Below are 16,724 nucleotides of genomic sequence, written 5' to 3'. Positions count from 1 at the left end.
GACGGTGAATAAACCCCGGCTTTTCCACGGTGTATATGGGCACCATATCTTTTGCGATATACATCGCGACTGCATCCGTGATGGCTTTCCACCGGGCACTCTTCTTCTCATGCGGAGTACAGTTGGTGAATGTCTCCAAAATGCTGGGTTGTTGTTGTGAGGTGGCGGCGGCGGCGGCCAGCAGTGAAGCTGCTGGCCGCCATTGTTTTAGTTTGTAAACAATGCGCGCGCACTCTACTACGGGAACCCAACGGGGGGGAGGGGTGGGGGCGATTTTCTCGATTTTCAATAAAACACATCGCCTTAAAGCACACATTCGAATTAATCGATTAAATCGATTTATCGCCCAGCCCTACCTGTTGGACTGATGGAATCAAGGCTGCATGGACATACAGGAGCCATGACGACGACTGAGCGGCCTCTGTCTCTTTGACACGCATCCCGGGGCCTCTGTTTTACGACCGCTCGGCGGTGGGAAGTCCCCACGGACCACACAGACACAAACACAGCACTAATTATATGCTTCCACAGAGCATCTTCAGTTCTGCAGCATGGCCAGGAGTCATAGGACATCATTGTCACAGGCTTTGTAAAGGGCTGGACTACAACGGGCAGTCTCTGTGAGGACACTGACCAGTTCACTTCCAGTTCTCGGCTGATGTTGTTTTCCAGCTTTCTACTTTATGTAATGAGGAGACAGACAGGCCACAGACATTGTTTCCACTGATGGAATTTGCTTCTTCAAGTTGTACATACATACATACAAATTCACCACTCTCCATCAATCGCTAGAGGAAAGCTTTCAATGCATTTTACAGTGAGCATTGCATCTCGTGTTGTTTTGATACTTTTTTTTATGTAAATTCGTTTTCAACAGGCTAATTGAGTGAGGTGACAATTGGGGCAACAGTGCAGCAGTTAAGCCTTTATGTGTGAGTGACAACTCACCTGGAGTTTGTCAAACTGTGGACTTTGGGGGCATCAAGTCTCTGTTGAGACTAAATGTGTTCTTTGTGGCCTGAATGCCAGGTGCTACTGGACAGAAAATCTATAAAAATGTCTGCCACTCGTCACCTGGATGCTACCGTCGCCATGAGGAGTGGTGGATCATGTTTTGGAGCAGCAAGAAAAACAAGAGAGACCTTGTGGGAAAGTAAATCATGAGTTGATTCATGAATTAGTCAATCAACAGAAAATGAATGGGTAATCATTTTCCGAATCAATTCATTGATATCATGATATTTTTGAGTAAAATTGGCAAATCAGCTTCTCATATATTCATATTTTGCTGGACTTCTTAACCTGTGAAACTTAAAGCTAATTCAAACTGTTTGATCAATTTTCAGTGTCAGCAGAACATAAACGTCATCATCGGCACATGTCTGCTCTCATGCAGCCCAACATCTAAGACAGACCTTCGCATTGACCAAAATGCAGACTGCACATGTATGAACACATCTGTCTGGGACACACCTTACACCTTATTATTACTATTTATCATTATATCCATCCCCAAAGAGAGCTTTGTGGTCTGAAAGGCGATACATGTTCTCTTCACATAACCATTTTGAGTCTCTGAGACAGATTGTTGACATAGACAGGAAACGATGAGTTGAGAGGGGTATGACGTGCAACTAAGATCCCCTGCTGGCGTCGAAGCAGAGACCCTCAAGGTTTATTGGTAGTGGTCTTAAAAACAGATCCACCAGAACAGACCTGAACCAATGTTTTAACGGCATCTTTTTGGAATTGAACTTGTCATAAACAGTAATTGTACGCCAAAATGTAGAAAGAGTCACGCCACGGGGCGGTCAGCTACATGAAAGCACTGCTGCAAGGCTGCAGGGACACTAAACCCACGTGCACATGTGAGGTTGTGTGTATTCATTGGTGTACTATGGTAGACTACACACACTGCAGTGTGAAGCGTGGTCATGGTAAGAGGATACAAGCTCAGCAGATGTGGCTGGCAAACACAAGCCGCAGTTCCTTCCTGGTTCCCACCATAACTGAGCTGAGGACTTAACTCTGCACGACTGAAGATAAAAAGAAGTCTTCAAGGCAAGACAAGTCCTCCATTTATGACTGATATCTGTGTTCATTGGATTGTTGAAATCCTCATGTCCCATAGCTTTATAGCAGTCATTGCTATGAATCAACCAGTGAACAGTATGGCAATAACTCTAGTGGATTCCAGTAAAAAAACAAAAGTATTTAGTTTGGATCTTTTGGGATTTGGGGAAACCCTCTTAGTCTGTTGACACTATTCTCCTTCTCATGTTTGAAAATATGGCTTTTAACATAATCTATAAATATCAAAGCACAAGTTCCTAAAGCTGAAAATATAATATCGTTAAAAGTCCTCATTTAGTCTGAACAACAATCAACTTAATAAAATGGAATCAATTTACAATAATATGAAATGTATAGTATAATTTACCACGACTTAGCATAATAATAGCATCATTATTCTTCATTCAGCTTAATAAAATATAAAACCTATGCAAGAAAATGTCTGTGTGCAAATAGTGTAGGCTAGCTTACGATATCTGTTCCCTTTAGCCTTTAAAGGGCACATATCATGCTCATTTACAGGTTCATACTTGTATTTTGGGTTTCCATCAGAAAATGTTTACATGCTTTGATTATTTTTCTCATATCGTCTTTCTGAATATACCTGTATTCACCCTCTGTCTAAAACGCTCCGTTTTAGCGCCTGTCTGTTCAAGCCAAGTGTGCTCGGACTGGCTTGGTGAAAAATATGGCGCAGCTTTGCAAAGGAAGTTCTCAATCCGTGGAAGGGGATACTCAGATCAATGTGGTATATTCTAATGGGATAAACCGGAATGGCTTGTTGAATCACATGTTTTACTGATTTAGCCGGCCCACTAAAAAAACTGACTAGATTGTCTAATTTCACAGTTTGTAGGTTGGGAGGCACTTTAGTTCCCAAATGTATGCACACAGGCACTAAAACAGTGACTTTCACATGATATATTCCATTTACATGCAGTGCCTGCAGTATTTTAACTACATATAATAATCAGCATAAATCTGTATAGAAGCATATATAAGTGGGACTTTTTGAGGGAAAATTAACCTACATAACTGCAGATGTACATGTGCACATGTGTATACTGTTTTTTTGAGGCCAATACTGATGATGTTCGAAATATGGGTGATATCTGTATGCTGGCATTTTAACACCTGAGACACATTGGATATTTAATCTATTAACAACATTTAAAACAATACTTCACACAGCAATTTAGGACTACGCGCAAATGCTTGAGCTAATAATATGTAGGTCTAAAGGAACGGAACTAACAAGGTCAAAACAGCTTAAAACGCCTTAAAAAAGATGCTCTCGCTCTTTTTTAAGGGACCAGGAAATCATATTCTTCTTTATTGTATCCTACTGCGACTGTCAACAAAATATTACATGTACCCAGCAGCCACCGGTCCATATAACCGGCTGACCCTGAACGTGACCTCTGCGTCTCATCATATTACCCCTCTGTCACCTGTGCGTGTGTGTGTGTGTAATTCACTAGAGAGTTGCAAGACATAGCTTCCAGGGATACACATTAGCAGACAACAACATAATGTCCTTACACACACACACACACGCAACATTTAAGAGCATATGGGAAGATCTCCCAATGTACACCATTACATATTTACAATTATCAGGTCTATGCAACACCAGAGACACCAAGGCCAATTTGCATGGAGCATGTACACACACACACACACATTAAGCAGACACACACGGAGGGACAGGCTTCATTGGGTGGAGGATCTGCTGAGGACATAAAGAGGAAGGGAGGACCCGGGGAGGAAGAGAAAGATGATGGAGAAAGAGGAAGAAAAAGTGCTTTCTAAACAGCATGGGTTCCATCTGCTGACACCGGCAGACAGCAGCATTTAGCTTGGCTCTCGTCCTGAACATGAGCCATGACACCTAAAACCACCACGTACAGATTCCACTAGTAGAGATGAAACCATGCAGTTAATAAATAATACAATGAATGAATTCATTTGATTTGATTCACTTCCAGGCCCATAACATCAATTCACTAGCTTAGGCCTCCACCTCGGCCGGAGCGAGCCTTCGTCGGTTGTTTGGAGTGTTGAGGAATGGTTGATGGAGATTTAATAGCTTAGCTGAGGATCCACTGCGGCTCCCGGGCCTTGCAGACCCCCAAAATAAGCCTGTGCGCTGGTCGGCAAGATCGAGTGAGGATTTGTGGGTTTAAAGACGGCGTTGGATATGGCCGAACCGATGTTGGACGGGTGTCTGCAGGAGGGCTGAACTCCTGGAATGGGAAACGAGAAAGCCATGGCGTTGCGGTGGCCCAGACGTGAGCTGCATCGAGGACGCGCCCTTGGCGGACGGGTGTCGCAGCGTCATTTGATGATTGGGTAACCGACTGCTAGGTTGTCAGGAGTTTAAGGGATGGACTTGCTGGGCCTTGCTGGGCCCCACGTGATGGCTGTGGCTACTATTGGTCCGATTTCATAGCATGAGGGGAAACGACTTGGCATCTGCTTGCAAGATCCGAGGCTGGTCTACGGCAAACGTCGTCCGTCGTGGAAAACCCCCCAAAAGACGGCAGAGGGAGCGGCATCGTTGTTGGCCAATTATGTGGGTCCATCGCTGGAAGTGGGCGGGGTGGGGGCACTGGCATCCCGGTGCCCGGTGTCCCGGCTATGGCAAGTTGCTGTGGTTGCTGGAAGTAGGTCCGTGCTTGCTGCGTCCCGTTGCCTGCTGCGTTACGTTGCTGCGATACGTTGCGTTGCGTGGCTGCGTCGTTGCTGCGTTCTGTTGTTGCTTGATGTGATCCGTTGCTGTGGTCCGTTGTTGCTTGCTGCATCGTTGCTTGCTGCGTCGTTGCTTGCTGCGTCGTTGCTTGCTGCGTCGTTGCTTGCTGCGTCGTTGCTTGCTGCGTCGTTGCTTGCTGCGTCGTTGCTTGCTGCGTCGTTACGTTGCTGCGGTCCGTTGCACTGCGTTGCTGCATCCCGTTGTTGCTAGCTGCGTCGTTTCGTTGCTGCGATACGTTGTTGCGCTGCATTGCTGCGTTCCGTCGTTGCGTGACTGCGTGGTTGCGTGACTGCGTGGTTGCTTGCTGCGATTCTTTCCCACTCTTCTTTTCTTCCTTTTCTTCTTGCTCTCTTTTCTCTTGTTCTCTCTTTTCCTTTTCTATCTTTCTCTCTTTTCTTCTCTCTTCTTCTTTTTTCCCCTCTTCTTCCTTTTCCTTTTTCTCCTTTCTTTCTCATCTCTCGTCTCTTCCTTCTCTCTTTTTCTCTTTCTGTTTCTCTCTTCTTCTCTCTCTCTCTCTCTCTCTCTTATTTTTCTTCTGCATAGTGTGAAGAGCATGCGTAGTAGGAAAAGCGGGATAGGGGAGGGGGACGGAGGAGAGGGAACCTGGCAACCCGGTGCCTGGGTACGGGCAGAAGAAAGGTGGTGTAAGAGAACAGTGACGGGACAGCTTAGAAGGGGGGACGGAGGAAGGAAGACCTGGCAACCCGGTGCCTAGGTACGGGCAGAAGAAAGGTGGTGTAAGAGAACAGTGACGGGACAGCTTAGAGGGGGGGACAGCTTAGAAAGGGGGACAGAGGAAAGAAGACCTGGCAACCCGGTGCCTGGGTGGTGTAAGAGAACAGTGAAGGGACAGCTTAGAGGGGGGGACAGCTTAGAAAGGGGGACAGAGGAAAGAAGACCTGGCAACCCGGTGCCTGGGTATAGGCAGAAGAAGGGTGGTGTGAGGGAACGGTGAAGGGACAGACAGGTGAATCCGGCCAAAAGGTGGGATGGAATGCTGTGGAAATGGAAGGGAGGAAGATAGAGTCGAGTTTGCCTGAGGTGGTGGAGGGGGATGAGAGGTGAGGCGCTGCGACCTGGCAACCCGGAACTTTGTGGGTTGGGGGGCGGACCTTCGGGGTGCGTGGTGGCGTCACGGTCGTTGGCATTACGCCGGTGTGTTTGGATGTATGGAACGTTGTGTTTGTTGTTTTGTTTTTTTTCTTCTTTTCCTAACGTGACTTTGGGAAAGTTGTGAGGAGTTGGCACGGTTTGCTTTGTTGCTTCGATGCTCTTAGTAGGCGGACTGTGGTCCAGTTGGAGATATCAGCTGGTATGTCTTCGATGGGCGACCTGGCTGGAGCGCTGTCTTTGAGCGCTGCGTGCCGGGTAGCCAGAGTCGTCGGAGGCTTGTTCCCGAGCTGGGTCTGGAGCGAGCGAAGAAGGAGAGCTGGATTTACGTTTCCGTTGTCTACGTCTGGAGGTAGCGGGTCTCCCTCTGCCACCGAGATGTGAGTTAAAGGAGGACGGCCGTGAGTCCGACTCTTCGTATTGTCAGATGCTGGCGGGTGGATGCAGCTGGTCGGCGAGGTGGAGATCGCGGGTCTGGCTGCCCGGACCCTCTCGATGGCGGTTGGCGGCGTCCTCTGCGTGGTGTTCCGGTTGCGAGTGCAGAAAACGTGAGTGTGCCGAGGCTTAGAGTGGGTAGGTAGTTATAGGAGTGTGGCCGGAAGTGGGCGAGGCTGAGGTGTGGTCCTGGTCCTGAAATTCAGCTAAGTTTTATCTCCAATTCATCGTCAGTTATTCTGCAGATTATTTTCTGTTAGAAATGATGTTAGATGTTAGAAAATAGTGGAAACACTCATTGTTTAAAACAAACATGAATTATTGAAATTGATTGTTTTGTCCAACCAAATGTTCAGTTAACTACCATGTACGACAAAGAACAGCAGTGAATGATCCCATTGGAGCAGTTGGGACCAAAGAAGCACTTTATATAAAATAGTTGCAGATTATTTTTAGGTCAATCAACTGATCGGTTAATCAAATAACTGTTTCCACGTTTTATTTATTTTGCTTCCAAAGTACGTCAATTACCGGCTTACACACAGATTGAAGAAAATATCGATATCGCTACTAATTTTCTTCAGTTTAATAACATTTTGAAGGATATTTGGCAGATATTTCAACTGCGTCACAAATCAGTTTTTGGTGTACAGCAACCAATAACGTCCATGTGTTCTGCAGTCCTTGTGTAGCCTTTAGGTGAACGTAGTGCATATTAACATGGAGCATGTGGACTGTAACAGCTGAGGAAGAAAGCGTGCATATATGTATAAAGTGGTCTCATCTGTTACTGTCTCATTCCCTTGTCTCAAGTTTTGCATCCGCTGAATAACCGAAGCTGTCAGAAAAAACAAAACAGCCTGTTTCCGAGAAATAATGAAGAAAAAACGATGAATCCACTTGCTCCTTCTGACAAATGGCTTCTTCTTTATAAACATGGATCAAAGCCACATTGTGTCCTGTTGAATGCGTATGAGGGCCGATGACTCAATGATTCGCATCCACTCTCTGATGTTCATTCACTGCCTCCTTGGGGATTCGGGGAATTGAGACAGGGCAGTAGTGTTTTTTGGCACAGATTGCAGTGACCCACATATATCAGAGTGCGCTGGATAACATAAACAAGACGAGCATTAGGAACCCAATGAATAATAGATGACAACAGAGGGAGAAGGAGAAGCAGCGAGATGCCTTTTAAAGGGGTGTTCCTCCAACATCAATTAGCCTTTCTAGAGCGTCAGTGTCTGAGAGAACAAGAGAAGTATGATATACAGATAAATACCATATAATAACGTCTTGAAGCTTTAGTAATATTTATGTTTGGTGATGATTCTGGGAAAAGTCAAAGTGTCCGCTGAAACCACAGCTTTCTTTAAACTACAATGTGACACCATGCTGCTCTGTAGCCCAGAGGGCATGTCAGCCATGTCTAACCTATTCAAAAGACTACCACTGCTGACGATGGACCATTACCATGCGACGTCATTTGACAAGAAGCATCTGAGACGTAACTTACTGTCCCAATAGAAACATGTGCTGAAAAGTCTCTGACGTCTCACTTTATACCTTCGTCCATGTACTCTGTCGACGAACAGCACAGATGCTGTGTCATAGGTGCTGATGTTGCTATGCGACCAACCCCGAATGCTTTTCCGAGGGATGAGCATCATTACGAGTCTGTTATCCTCGAAAAATGGTTGCGTTTTGGCGGAATAATGATTTCCCTTTAGCAGGAACTGTCCAAACTGTGAATTGGCCTCCCTACACATGTAAATGGTGCTTTTATCAGTGAACTATTTGTGACGGTCACATCATCGCCGCCAAGTTACAAAAATTCAGAAGGGCATGAGGAATGCGCCAGCTTCACTGCGGCGAGTTTAAGCTAAGCTTAAGAGTCTGTCGTCTTAGCGTCCACAGCTTTAATTTGGACCATTTTATGAAAATCTTGCTCTCGTCAGTTCCCCGACTCTATGGAGGCGGAAACGCAAATCACTGGAATACACTTTTAATTTACCCACATCAACTTTATTAATGATTTTATTTACTCATGTCACCAGGCGATGTATTGACTATTCGAAGTATTCTTTGGTCAATGTATCATGTGTTGGATTATGTACTTGATATCCAGGATCATACTTACTGTGTATCACTTATACACCCACATGCTTATACACTGCACAACCAATCATCTCCCCTCGACCTCTACCATTCAGGGTCATACAGATGACAACCAATGGGCAGAGTATGGAGGAGAATTGAGAATTCATCTTTGATAAGAGACAAAGAGAGAGACAGACAGTATTATGTATGTTTATGTTATTGTAGGTTTATTTGTTGATGCTTTGGCAATATTGTTTTTTAAAACTTTCATGCCAATAAAGCCAAATTGAATTGAATTGAATTGGCAGACAGACAGACAGACAGACAGACATGCAGAGCTGCATGGGCGTCTGACAGGCAGACACATTGACCGAGACTGTACCGTGAACCATTGAGAGGGACGCTTTTATCCAAAGCGTCTGCATGGGTGGGTACTGAACCACGAAAGCCACGGCACCAGCTGCTGTCAGTGACCATGCCGGAGCCGTCAAGCCGCAGACTGACAGACAGACGGACCGATCACACGGGCAGACAGACGGGCAGACAGACAGAGGAGGCAGGGAGGCGGGGTGTCTGACGGCTGCGAGGCTTCTCACGCCTTCATGTTTTCCTGCCGGATCGGCCTGACAGAAAATCAATGACGCTGCACTCTCATGGAGACTCACAGTAAAAGAAAGAAATGAAGCCTGAACATGCGATGGTCATCGTGTGTTTCTCATACAGGAAAAAAAAAACACCAAGGCGATGGTGGTGCTGCTGCTGCTGATGATGAAGCATTACCAGACCAGGTCTACATGCGTATGTAACGGAATGTGTCCAAACCGACGTGTGCGTCCATTGCCGGCGCGCTCCATAAACCCATCGAGTTGAATAGAGTTCCTGGTTAATTTAGGCACCGGACACTTTGATTAGAATATCCGCACTGACGCTGAGCGATGATGTGTCCGATAACGGATGCATGTGCTTTTACATTCATCCAATATTCTAAGAAGGGGGGAAGGGGGGATTCGCACCGACAACCGCTGCACGACTGTCAGTACAAGGGTGCCACCTCTCCATGTTGACGTTAACATACCATCACAATCAGCATCAGTGCATTGCTGCTAAAAAGAGGAGATATTTCAAAGCGAGTCACCCTGCTCCATTCTGATTAGGCTGCGTGATTATTCTCAGGGAGGAAGCGCGTGTGTTTAACCACGAGCACGGATCTAGTGAAACGTTAAAAAAACTCAAGCTTTTATTTACCTTCATGTCGTTGACAATCGCCTGGAATAGACCCCCAAGGGCCCCGCATTCCTTCTCCACGGACTCCATGTTTGCCAAATCCACCATTCACCGGAATTTGCAAAGGCGCGCACCAACTGCGCGCTACCAACACTCAGCAGGAAGAAATAAAAATAAATGGCAAAATGTATTTCCAGAAAAATCACGACCGGGCTCTTCACCTTCTCCTTTCAACCGGGAGACCGACAATAACGGCGGGGGTGCAGTAAGAACGGGAGGAAGAGGAGGATGAAAAAAAAGATGCCGAAAGAAACGGCTTGCGCTGCGGTCTCTACCAAAACCAAACGGAAGATGGGTTGTGATAGAAGATGGGCTCTCTCTCTCTCTCTCTCTCTCTCTCTCTCTCTCTCTCTCTCTCTCTCTCTCTCTCTCTCTCTCTCTCTCTCTCCGGTTCCCGTCAGTCAGGCGTAGCGGGGGTTCAGATGGCACTGGGACGACCGCTCATCTTGGCGCAGCGAGCGCTACGCGGTGTCGGCGGGGGACGCATGTGAAGGCAGCGGAGAACCGGAGCGATGGATCGCCGTGTATGTCAGGATCTGTGTCTGTGGGTTCCGTGTCTGTGGGTTCCGTGCCTGCGGTCGTGCGTGCACGTGCGCGTTAGTTAAAGGCAAGGCTGTGATTGGCGCAGGGGTGGTGGGCTCAGCGGCACGGGCAGAGCAGCCAGTAATACGATCCGTGCGACTGCAAAGGAGTCCAAAAAAAAAGGAGGCTGGACAACTCCGGACGGACCTGTCACATGGCAAAACGCACGCGCGCACACACACACGCACACCGCCGTGGACCACCATAATACAAATTCTGCAGAGGGTAAATGTCGAATAGAATGAGCTACCAGAAGAGTGCAGTGGAGGAGTGGTGTTGAGGAGGTATTGATTCCAGATAAGACCAATCTATCTGGCTTATTGATATGGAAAATATAGTTCCATAAGATTCATCCGTCAGCTGGGATGCAACACAGCAAACGGAGGAGGGTTACACTTCTGGTGTTCACGTTCTGTGTAGAGTCGGTTTAACTGTGGTTTGACTGAAATCCGTTCAAGTCAGTGTTTCTGTTGTGTTGTGACCTCAGTGGTCATCGGTTCACCCAGCCTCACCATGAAACACAATGTCATGAAATGTAACCGCCAAATGTGACTACATTGGGTGTTAGTAGCGTGACTTCTGAGTCTGTATGAAAAAGCAGGTTCTCTCTTTGACCATGTTAAACTGTGCTTCTTTCAGGGCTTGTATGAATGACGCGCAGCACCAGTGCTGCAAACTGGAGTCACAAGCCAATATACTGGCACGTCAATTTCATATGTGTGCAGATGAAGTTAAAAGAGCTCTCTTTCGAAGCTACTGTGCTCCACTGTACAACCGTTATACAGTTATAGTAACGCAAAGATGAAAAATATTCAGGTGGCATTTAATGATGCGTTCAGATTCGTGCTGAAGTCACTACAAGACAGGACAGGCTACCACTGCAACACAATACATAGACATCTTTCTATGTATTCTGTTGGTAATGTCAGTTCACTTTAAATGTTTTCAACTTAAATTCTGGCCAGATCTTGCTCACTGCATCTTTAACAGTTCTGTGGATGAATGTATTTAGATGACTGTGGTCATAAGTTTCATAGTAACTCCGGTTATGAAGCTATGCCTGCAGTGTAGGAATTTATGCGATTCTGCAAACTATAAACATGTTTTGCGAGGCAGTTGTGAATCAGTTTTTGTGTCCTTCCTCTTGAACAAAGCTCTGGCTTTAAACATCATAGTTTGATTGGTTTGGATAAAACGAAGAGAGTGGACAATAAGAAAACACACGGTTGTGTATCGGTCTTAATCTGGAGGGAAAAAAGTGCAGGTTTTTTGTGTCCGTACGCAACATGCACTGTACTTACAGTGCAGAGCATTCAAGTAACATGATACTGCAAGCGACCAGAGTGATGGTTCAGGTCAAAGGTCACAGAGCCCTGGATATTCCTGTGACCACAGATGGATCATGTCAGGGAGAGGTGCTGGGAAATTACACAACGGAGGGGGTAGATGGGACCTTTCTTCCTTGTATCGGTTTCACATTCACATGATAACTGCATGATGATTTCAGAGCGTGGCGTCTTTAATATTCTACTTGTATTGGAACTTAGTCTTTGTGGAGAGGCCAGAAATCACGAACTCTACTCAAAATAGTGGAAATATGTTGTTGTGACATATGTTTTCTTCTGTAATATGACTAAAAAACTGAAATATTTGTTCCCATTTGGTTTCTTTGTATTTTTAGAGAGCAGGTGACAACAGACACATCACACTGGTTTATATATAGGCACTAATGTTCACACACACATGCTCACCTCTGTGCTCATGCCAAGTTTGTCAGCATCCTGAAGGAGACCTCGTATGGATACAGGAGAAAACACACAGAGGTGAGCACCAGTGTGTGTGTGTGTGTGTGTGTGTGTGAACACCAGATGTGCACTCTGTGTTTGTGAGCATTCATGTGGCTACATTGGTCCTCTATAGCAACCTTGACAGAAGGAAGGATGTCATAGATATCACATAGCCAGTGTTTTTTCTTGCCTTAGTCCTAACCCTTCCTGTGTCTTGAGTGTGTCCTGTTCACAGTTGCTTCACACACACACACACACACACACACACACACACACACACACACACACACACACACACACACACACACACACACACACACACACACACACTCTCTCTTGCCACCTTAACACCCGGCAGATTGACCCGAACCCTCGCACTTGGCAAAAAACTGAAGACCACGTGTTCGGGCGCAACAAAATCCCCCTTCCTCATTCTCTCCCACGAGGCCTGTTCCTGAAAACGGTCCGATCAGTGTAGAAAGTAAACCGACTGGGTGTATTAACAGCTGTGTATGTTGAAGTGACAGATTCCAGCCAGGTTAAATCAATTTGACAAGGTTTTACCGCATTCCTGACTGTGGACCTGGTTTCTATTTAAAGATGTCTCACACACAGCTACTGGAGGGCCAGCCGGTCTTATAAGAGAAAACCCTATCTGAGTTTTCTCAGCTGGTCTTCTCTTGGTATTGGACCTAGAAACATACAATTTCTGGGAAAAAGTGGACCACCAATTGTCCATTTTGTCATTGTCACTGTCGCGGTGTTCCAGACATCCAGGATTTGATTTTGTGTTCAGATATCTGTGACCAATTTCTACTTGCATAATAGACATGCCTTTTGAATGGCATGGGATTTTGGGCATGAAATATTTTAATGTTGGGAAAGGGGTCATAGGTCTGCAAAAAAGTATTAGAGGATAATCACACCTTGCCATGGAAAGTCACTTTAAAGGCCCTGACCCGCCGTCTCTGGCTTTGGTTTTTCTGCAGCAAGCAAAGGACTTAAGTCAAGAGGGAGCACACAGAAAGCTCTTCTCATTTTTCCTCTTCATCTCATCGGATCATTCCAACACATGGACTGAAGCGATGGGCATGTGAAGGCGATGGGCAAACGCTGCTTTGATTAATGCACGATAGCAGCGACTTGTATATCTGCAGTCCTCGGTTTCTTTCGGAATGATGAATGCGGACTACCACCATCTGCTGGTATGGAGAATTATTTCCTCTCATGCAGGCGAGAAACGTGCGTGCTACTTGGATTGTAGTCTTTGCGGCGTGTTCAGACACAAAGGATGTGACACAAGGGAAGCAGTCGTCCTTCATCGCTGCTAGTTCTTTGATGTTGCTTTTGTGCATCTGGGCCTTTATTTGACCGTTGCATGCTGGGGGTTAAAACAAATCTTATTGTTTAGATCTAAAACCATTAGCTGGAAACCAATTCAATATATATATTATTAGATTTGTATGTACTCATCCTAGTATTTCCAGAACTGTTTAACTGCACAACACACAGTGATAAGACACCTGTTAGCTTTAGCTAGCTAAGATGACACATGTGAGAAATTGCAGCAGGTAGCTTTAATAACACTTCATCACCAAGCCGAAGACTCAGTGTGAAATTAACTGTGAAAGGGTTGCAGACTCTCAATGGGCAGCACGGCTTAAAAGAACAGACGCCTTCCTCACACAAGCAACTGATGATGAACATGTTTCTGTTTCAGGAGATGGACGTCTAATAAAAGAGGCTGAGTCACATCCAGCAGAGAGAAAGCATCAGCCTCCCTCTTGCTTGAAAATGCCGACTGCAGATTTCTCACATGATTTCATGTAGAAATGATTTCAAATGTTACTGTCACAAGAGGCTTCAAATGGTTTAAATCCCCACACCAAATCCAGCTGTCTTTACTTCTATTATCGTCATGAATATTTATGTGATGAATGTTTTTTTTCATATTTTGTGGTTGGTGATTGAAATCATATTTTTTCCACCCTCTGTTTTTGCAAACACTTGAAATAAAAGTACACTTTAATTCAAAGGTTTGGAGTCGTATTGATGTTTTTCTTCTTTTCCTCACAAACTGCTGTTTCAACAAAGATAAAAACAGTAATTTAGACACCAGATATATTATTTACATTTGAAATAGTTTGACCCCAAAAGAAGAAGAATTAAATCGTTATAAAATGTCCCGACAGTGTTGGATGACATTTTATGCAAATGTATCTCTAAATATGTTGGGGAGCCATTTTTCTTTGGTTTTACGAGACCAGATTAAATAGGTTAAACTGTGATCTGACACTCCGTAACATGTGCATCTGATAATCCAATACAAACTAGCCCTAGACTAAGCTCATCATAGACAAAAGAAAATCACAATGTTTCTAAACAATTAAAGTAATTGAGCGGTTTTATTGCAATCTTTTCTAATACTTTTGACAACCGTTCAGGCATTAGAAAAGTCATAGATGTAGGTCTCGTTTCATGTTAGTCTATATGTTTTTAGAATTCATGTCATTCCTCAAAGTTTTGGAGTGAAAGCAGGTTGAAGCTTCTGTGGTGCGGTGGACTCTGTCCCTGTCCCTGGGTGGGGTCAGGGGTCAGATGTCAGCTGACGGTAGAATCTGCTGGCTCGGCGTTTCTTTTGAGAGGAAGCAGCAGAACTTGAGCAACTGAAGTTGCCTGTTCCGAAAGCAGATGTGAGCAGTTCCCAAACCAACGGTGCACAGATATATGTGAACTTGAGCCGGTGTCATCGGGCCAGCTGCTGATTTGATCGTTTGTCAGCAAATTACTATTACAGACAGCAGATTGTATATGACAGATAAAGGCACACGAGTTGAGACTATTTCCTGTCAAAACCACATTTAACCCCCCCACAGTCCGATATGTTTCTTATGACTTTGACTGGTTACTGAAGAGTTTTGTTGATTTAAATCTTCTTGTTTGCAAATGATGTTTGCGATTCTATCGGCAGCTCAATATCACTGTAGGAAAGGATAACACGGTTTACATCCAGTCCATCATTCAATGCCAATGCAGAAAGCAATGGGCCCTTTTATGTAGCGCGGCAGAGGAGATGTGGAACTAAGTGTTTTAGTTGTCTAACCTCACTAAACCATTTACCGTTTGCAATAACCAAAGAAATGTGTACATTTAACCAGATCTGCGGCAGTACAGTATTGAAATGAGTTGTGCTTATCTCTGTGTACTGTGTTCATCAAAAACAAAAAGTATACTGGTATCATATTTCCGTTACTTAACCCCTCCATCGGTGTCATTAATTTGCTCTCCTCTCTCTCTATCCCTCCTTCTTCTTTCCCCTCCGGTCACGCTTCTTTCTCTCCCTCGCTTCCAGAGTCCCTTCCTCTCTGTGTGCTGAGTAAGTCTCTGCGTCTGTCAGGACCAGACGGAACGGAGAAACGTGCTCGGGGAAGAGGAGAGAAGAAACAAGGATCAAGAGAAGGAGTGTGGGAGGTCGCCATAGAAGAGGGGAGATAAAGGAGGGAGTGCAGGAGAGACCCCAATTTTTATTCCCGTACTGCACCCCTCCTCCTCCTCCTCCTTCATCTCCTCTGTATGGCAGAGCAGAATGTAGGTCTGCACTTGCCTAAAGCCATCAGCAACAATCAGTTCTGCCCCAGTTACTGACGCATCTCACAGACTAAACACACATACACACACACACACACACGTTACAACACGCAGACATACACACGCAAATGCACATAGAAACAGACGTGCTTACAGTGTGCTTTGCGGAAACACACACAAAGGGAGCAGTGTGTCAGAAGAACACACACACACACACGTTGGCATACAGAGGCATGATCTACAACATGCCTGCAGAGACACATGCAGACATCTGAGGAGGATCATGTGTCACACTGTAGCAGAGAGAGCGTTTGATATCTAATTGAAATGTTGCTATTATCGTGCATATTTATGCGATGCAGACTTAACCTGCTGACTGGGCCTGCTGAAGTTAACTGCTGAAATGTGAAGAATGGGGATTTATTCACAGAATTTGAGTATTGCATTTTTAAAAATCTGATTCTGTGAGGATTTATGTCTAACTCGGCTGTATTTCCCTCAGTAGTGTCCTCTAAGACAGGGGTTCTTAACCTTTTTGACCTCGGGGCCCAACTTTTCAAGTACAAAGTGTCCCGGGGCCCACTCTGACTCTATGCATCAAAAGTGTCAGACAACCTGTAGGTCACACAGAAACAGAGCAGTGGGCCTTTGAAGTCAGTAAAAATTTAAGATTTTTGTCCGCATAAAATAAAAAAGAATCTTTCAGTCTAAATAACTGCCGGTGGCTGTATCTGTACAGGTAAAGGACAGTATAGGGCTGTAACTACACTATCAGTGAACAACTGCCTCAAATTTGAAGAAGATTGGACAAAGTATGACCATTCTACAGTGTTTCTTCCATGAAGAGATCCAGGCGGAGCTCTAAAAGGACATTTGGAGACCCAAATGGACACATGGTAACCAAATGATATTCTGACACACTAAAGGTGTTTCTCCCTTTATATTTTGATATTATATTATTTTCCTTTCATTTTTATCCTTTGCAAATTGCAAAAACTATGTATATATGGTCG

At 45.0% G+C, this 16,724-nt stretch overlaps 1 protein-coding gene across 1 annotated transcript in view; it reads right to left on the bottom strand.

The window, feature by feature from the left end:
- mtss1lb (MTSS I-BAR domain containing 2b) overlaps nucleotides 1-9,802 on the bottom strand; it is a gene marked incomplete at its 5' end in the record, with an annotated part of 70,914 nt that extends 61,112 nt beyond the window's left edge. Inside the window, one exon of the mRNA XM_079289135.1 lies at nucleotides 9,716-9,802. Coding sequence (XP_079145261.1) covers nucleotides 9,716-9,802 — 87 coding nt within the window. The remainder of the gene's footprint in view (nucleotides 1-9,715) is intronic.
- Nucleotides 9,803-16,724: the final 6,922 nt, after the last annotated feature.

This window comes from Melanostigma gelatinosum (assembly GCF_949748355.1).
Source record: "Melanostigma gelatinosum genome assembly, chromosome: 2".
Lineage (NCBI taxonomy): Eukaryota > Metazoa > Chordata > Actinopteri > Perciformes > Zoarcidae > Melanostigma > Melanostigma gelatinosum.
The sequence above is the reverse complement of the archived record's forward strand: the minus strand, read 5'-3'. Positions and strand labels throughout refer to the sequence as shown.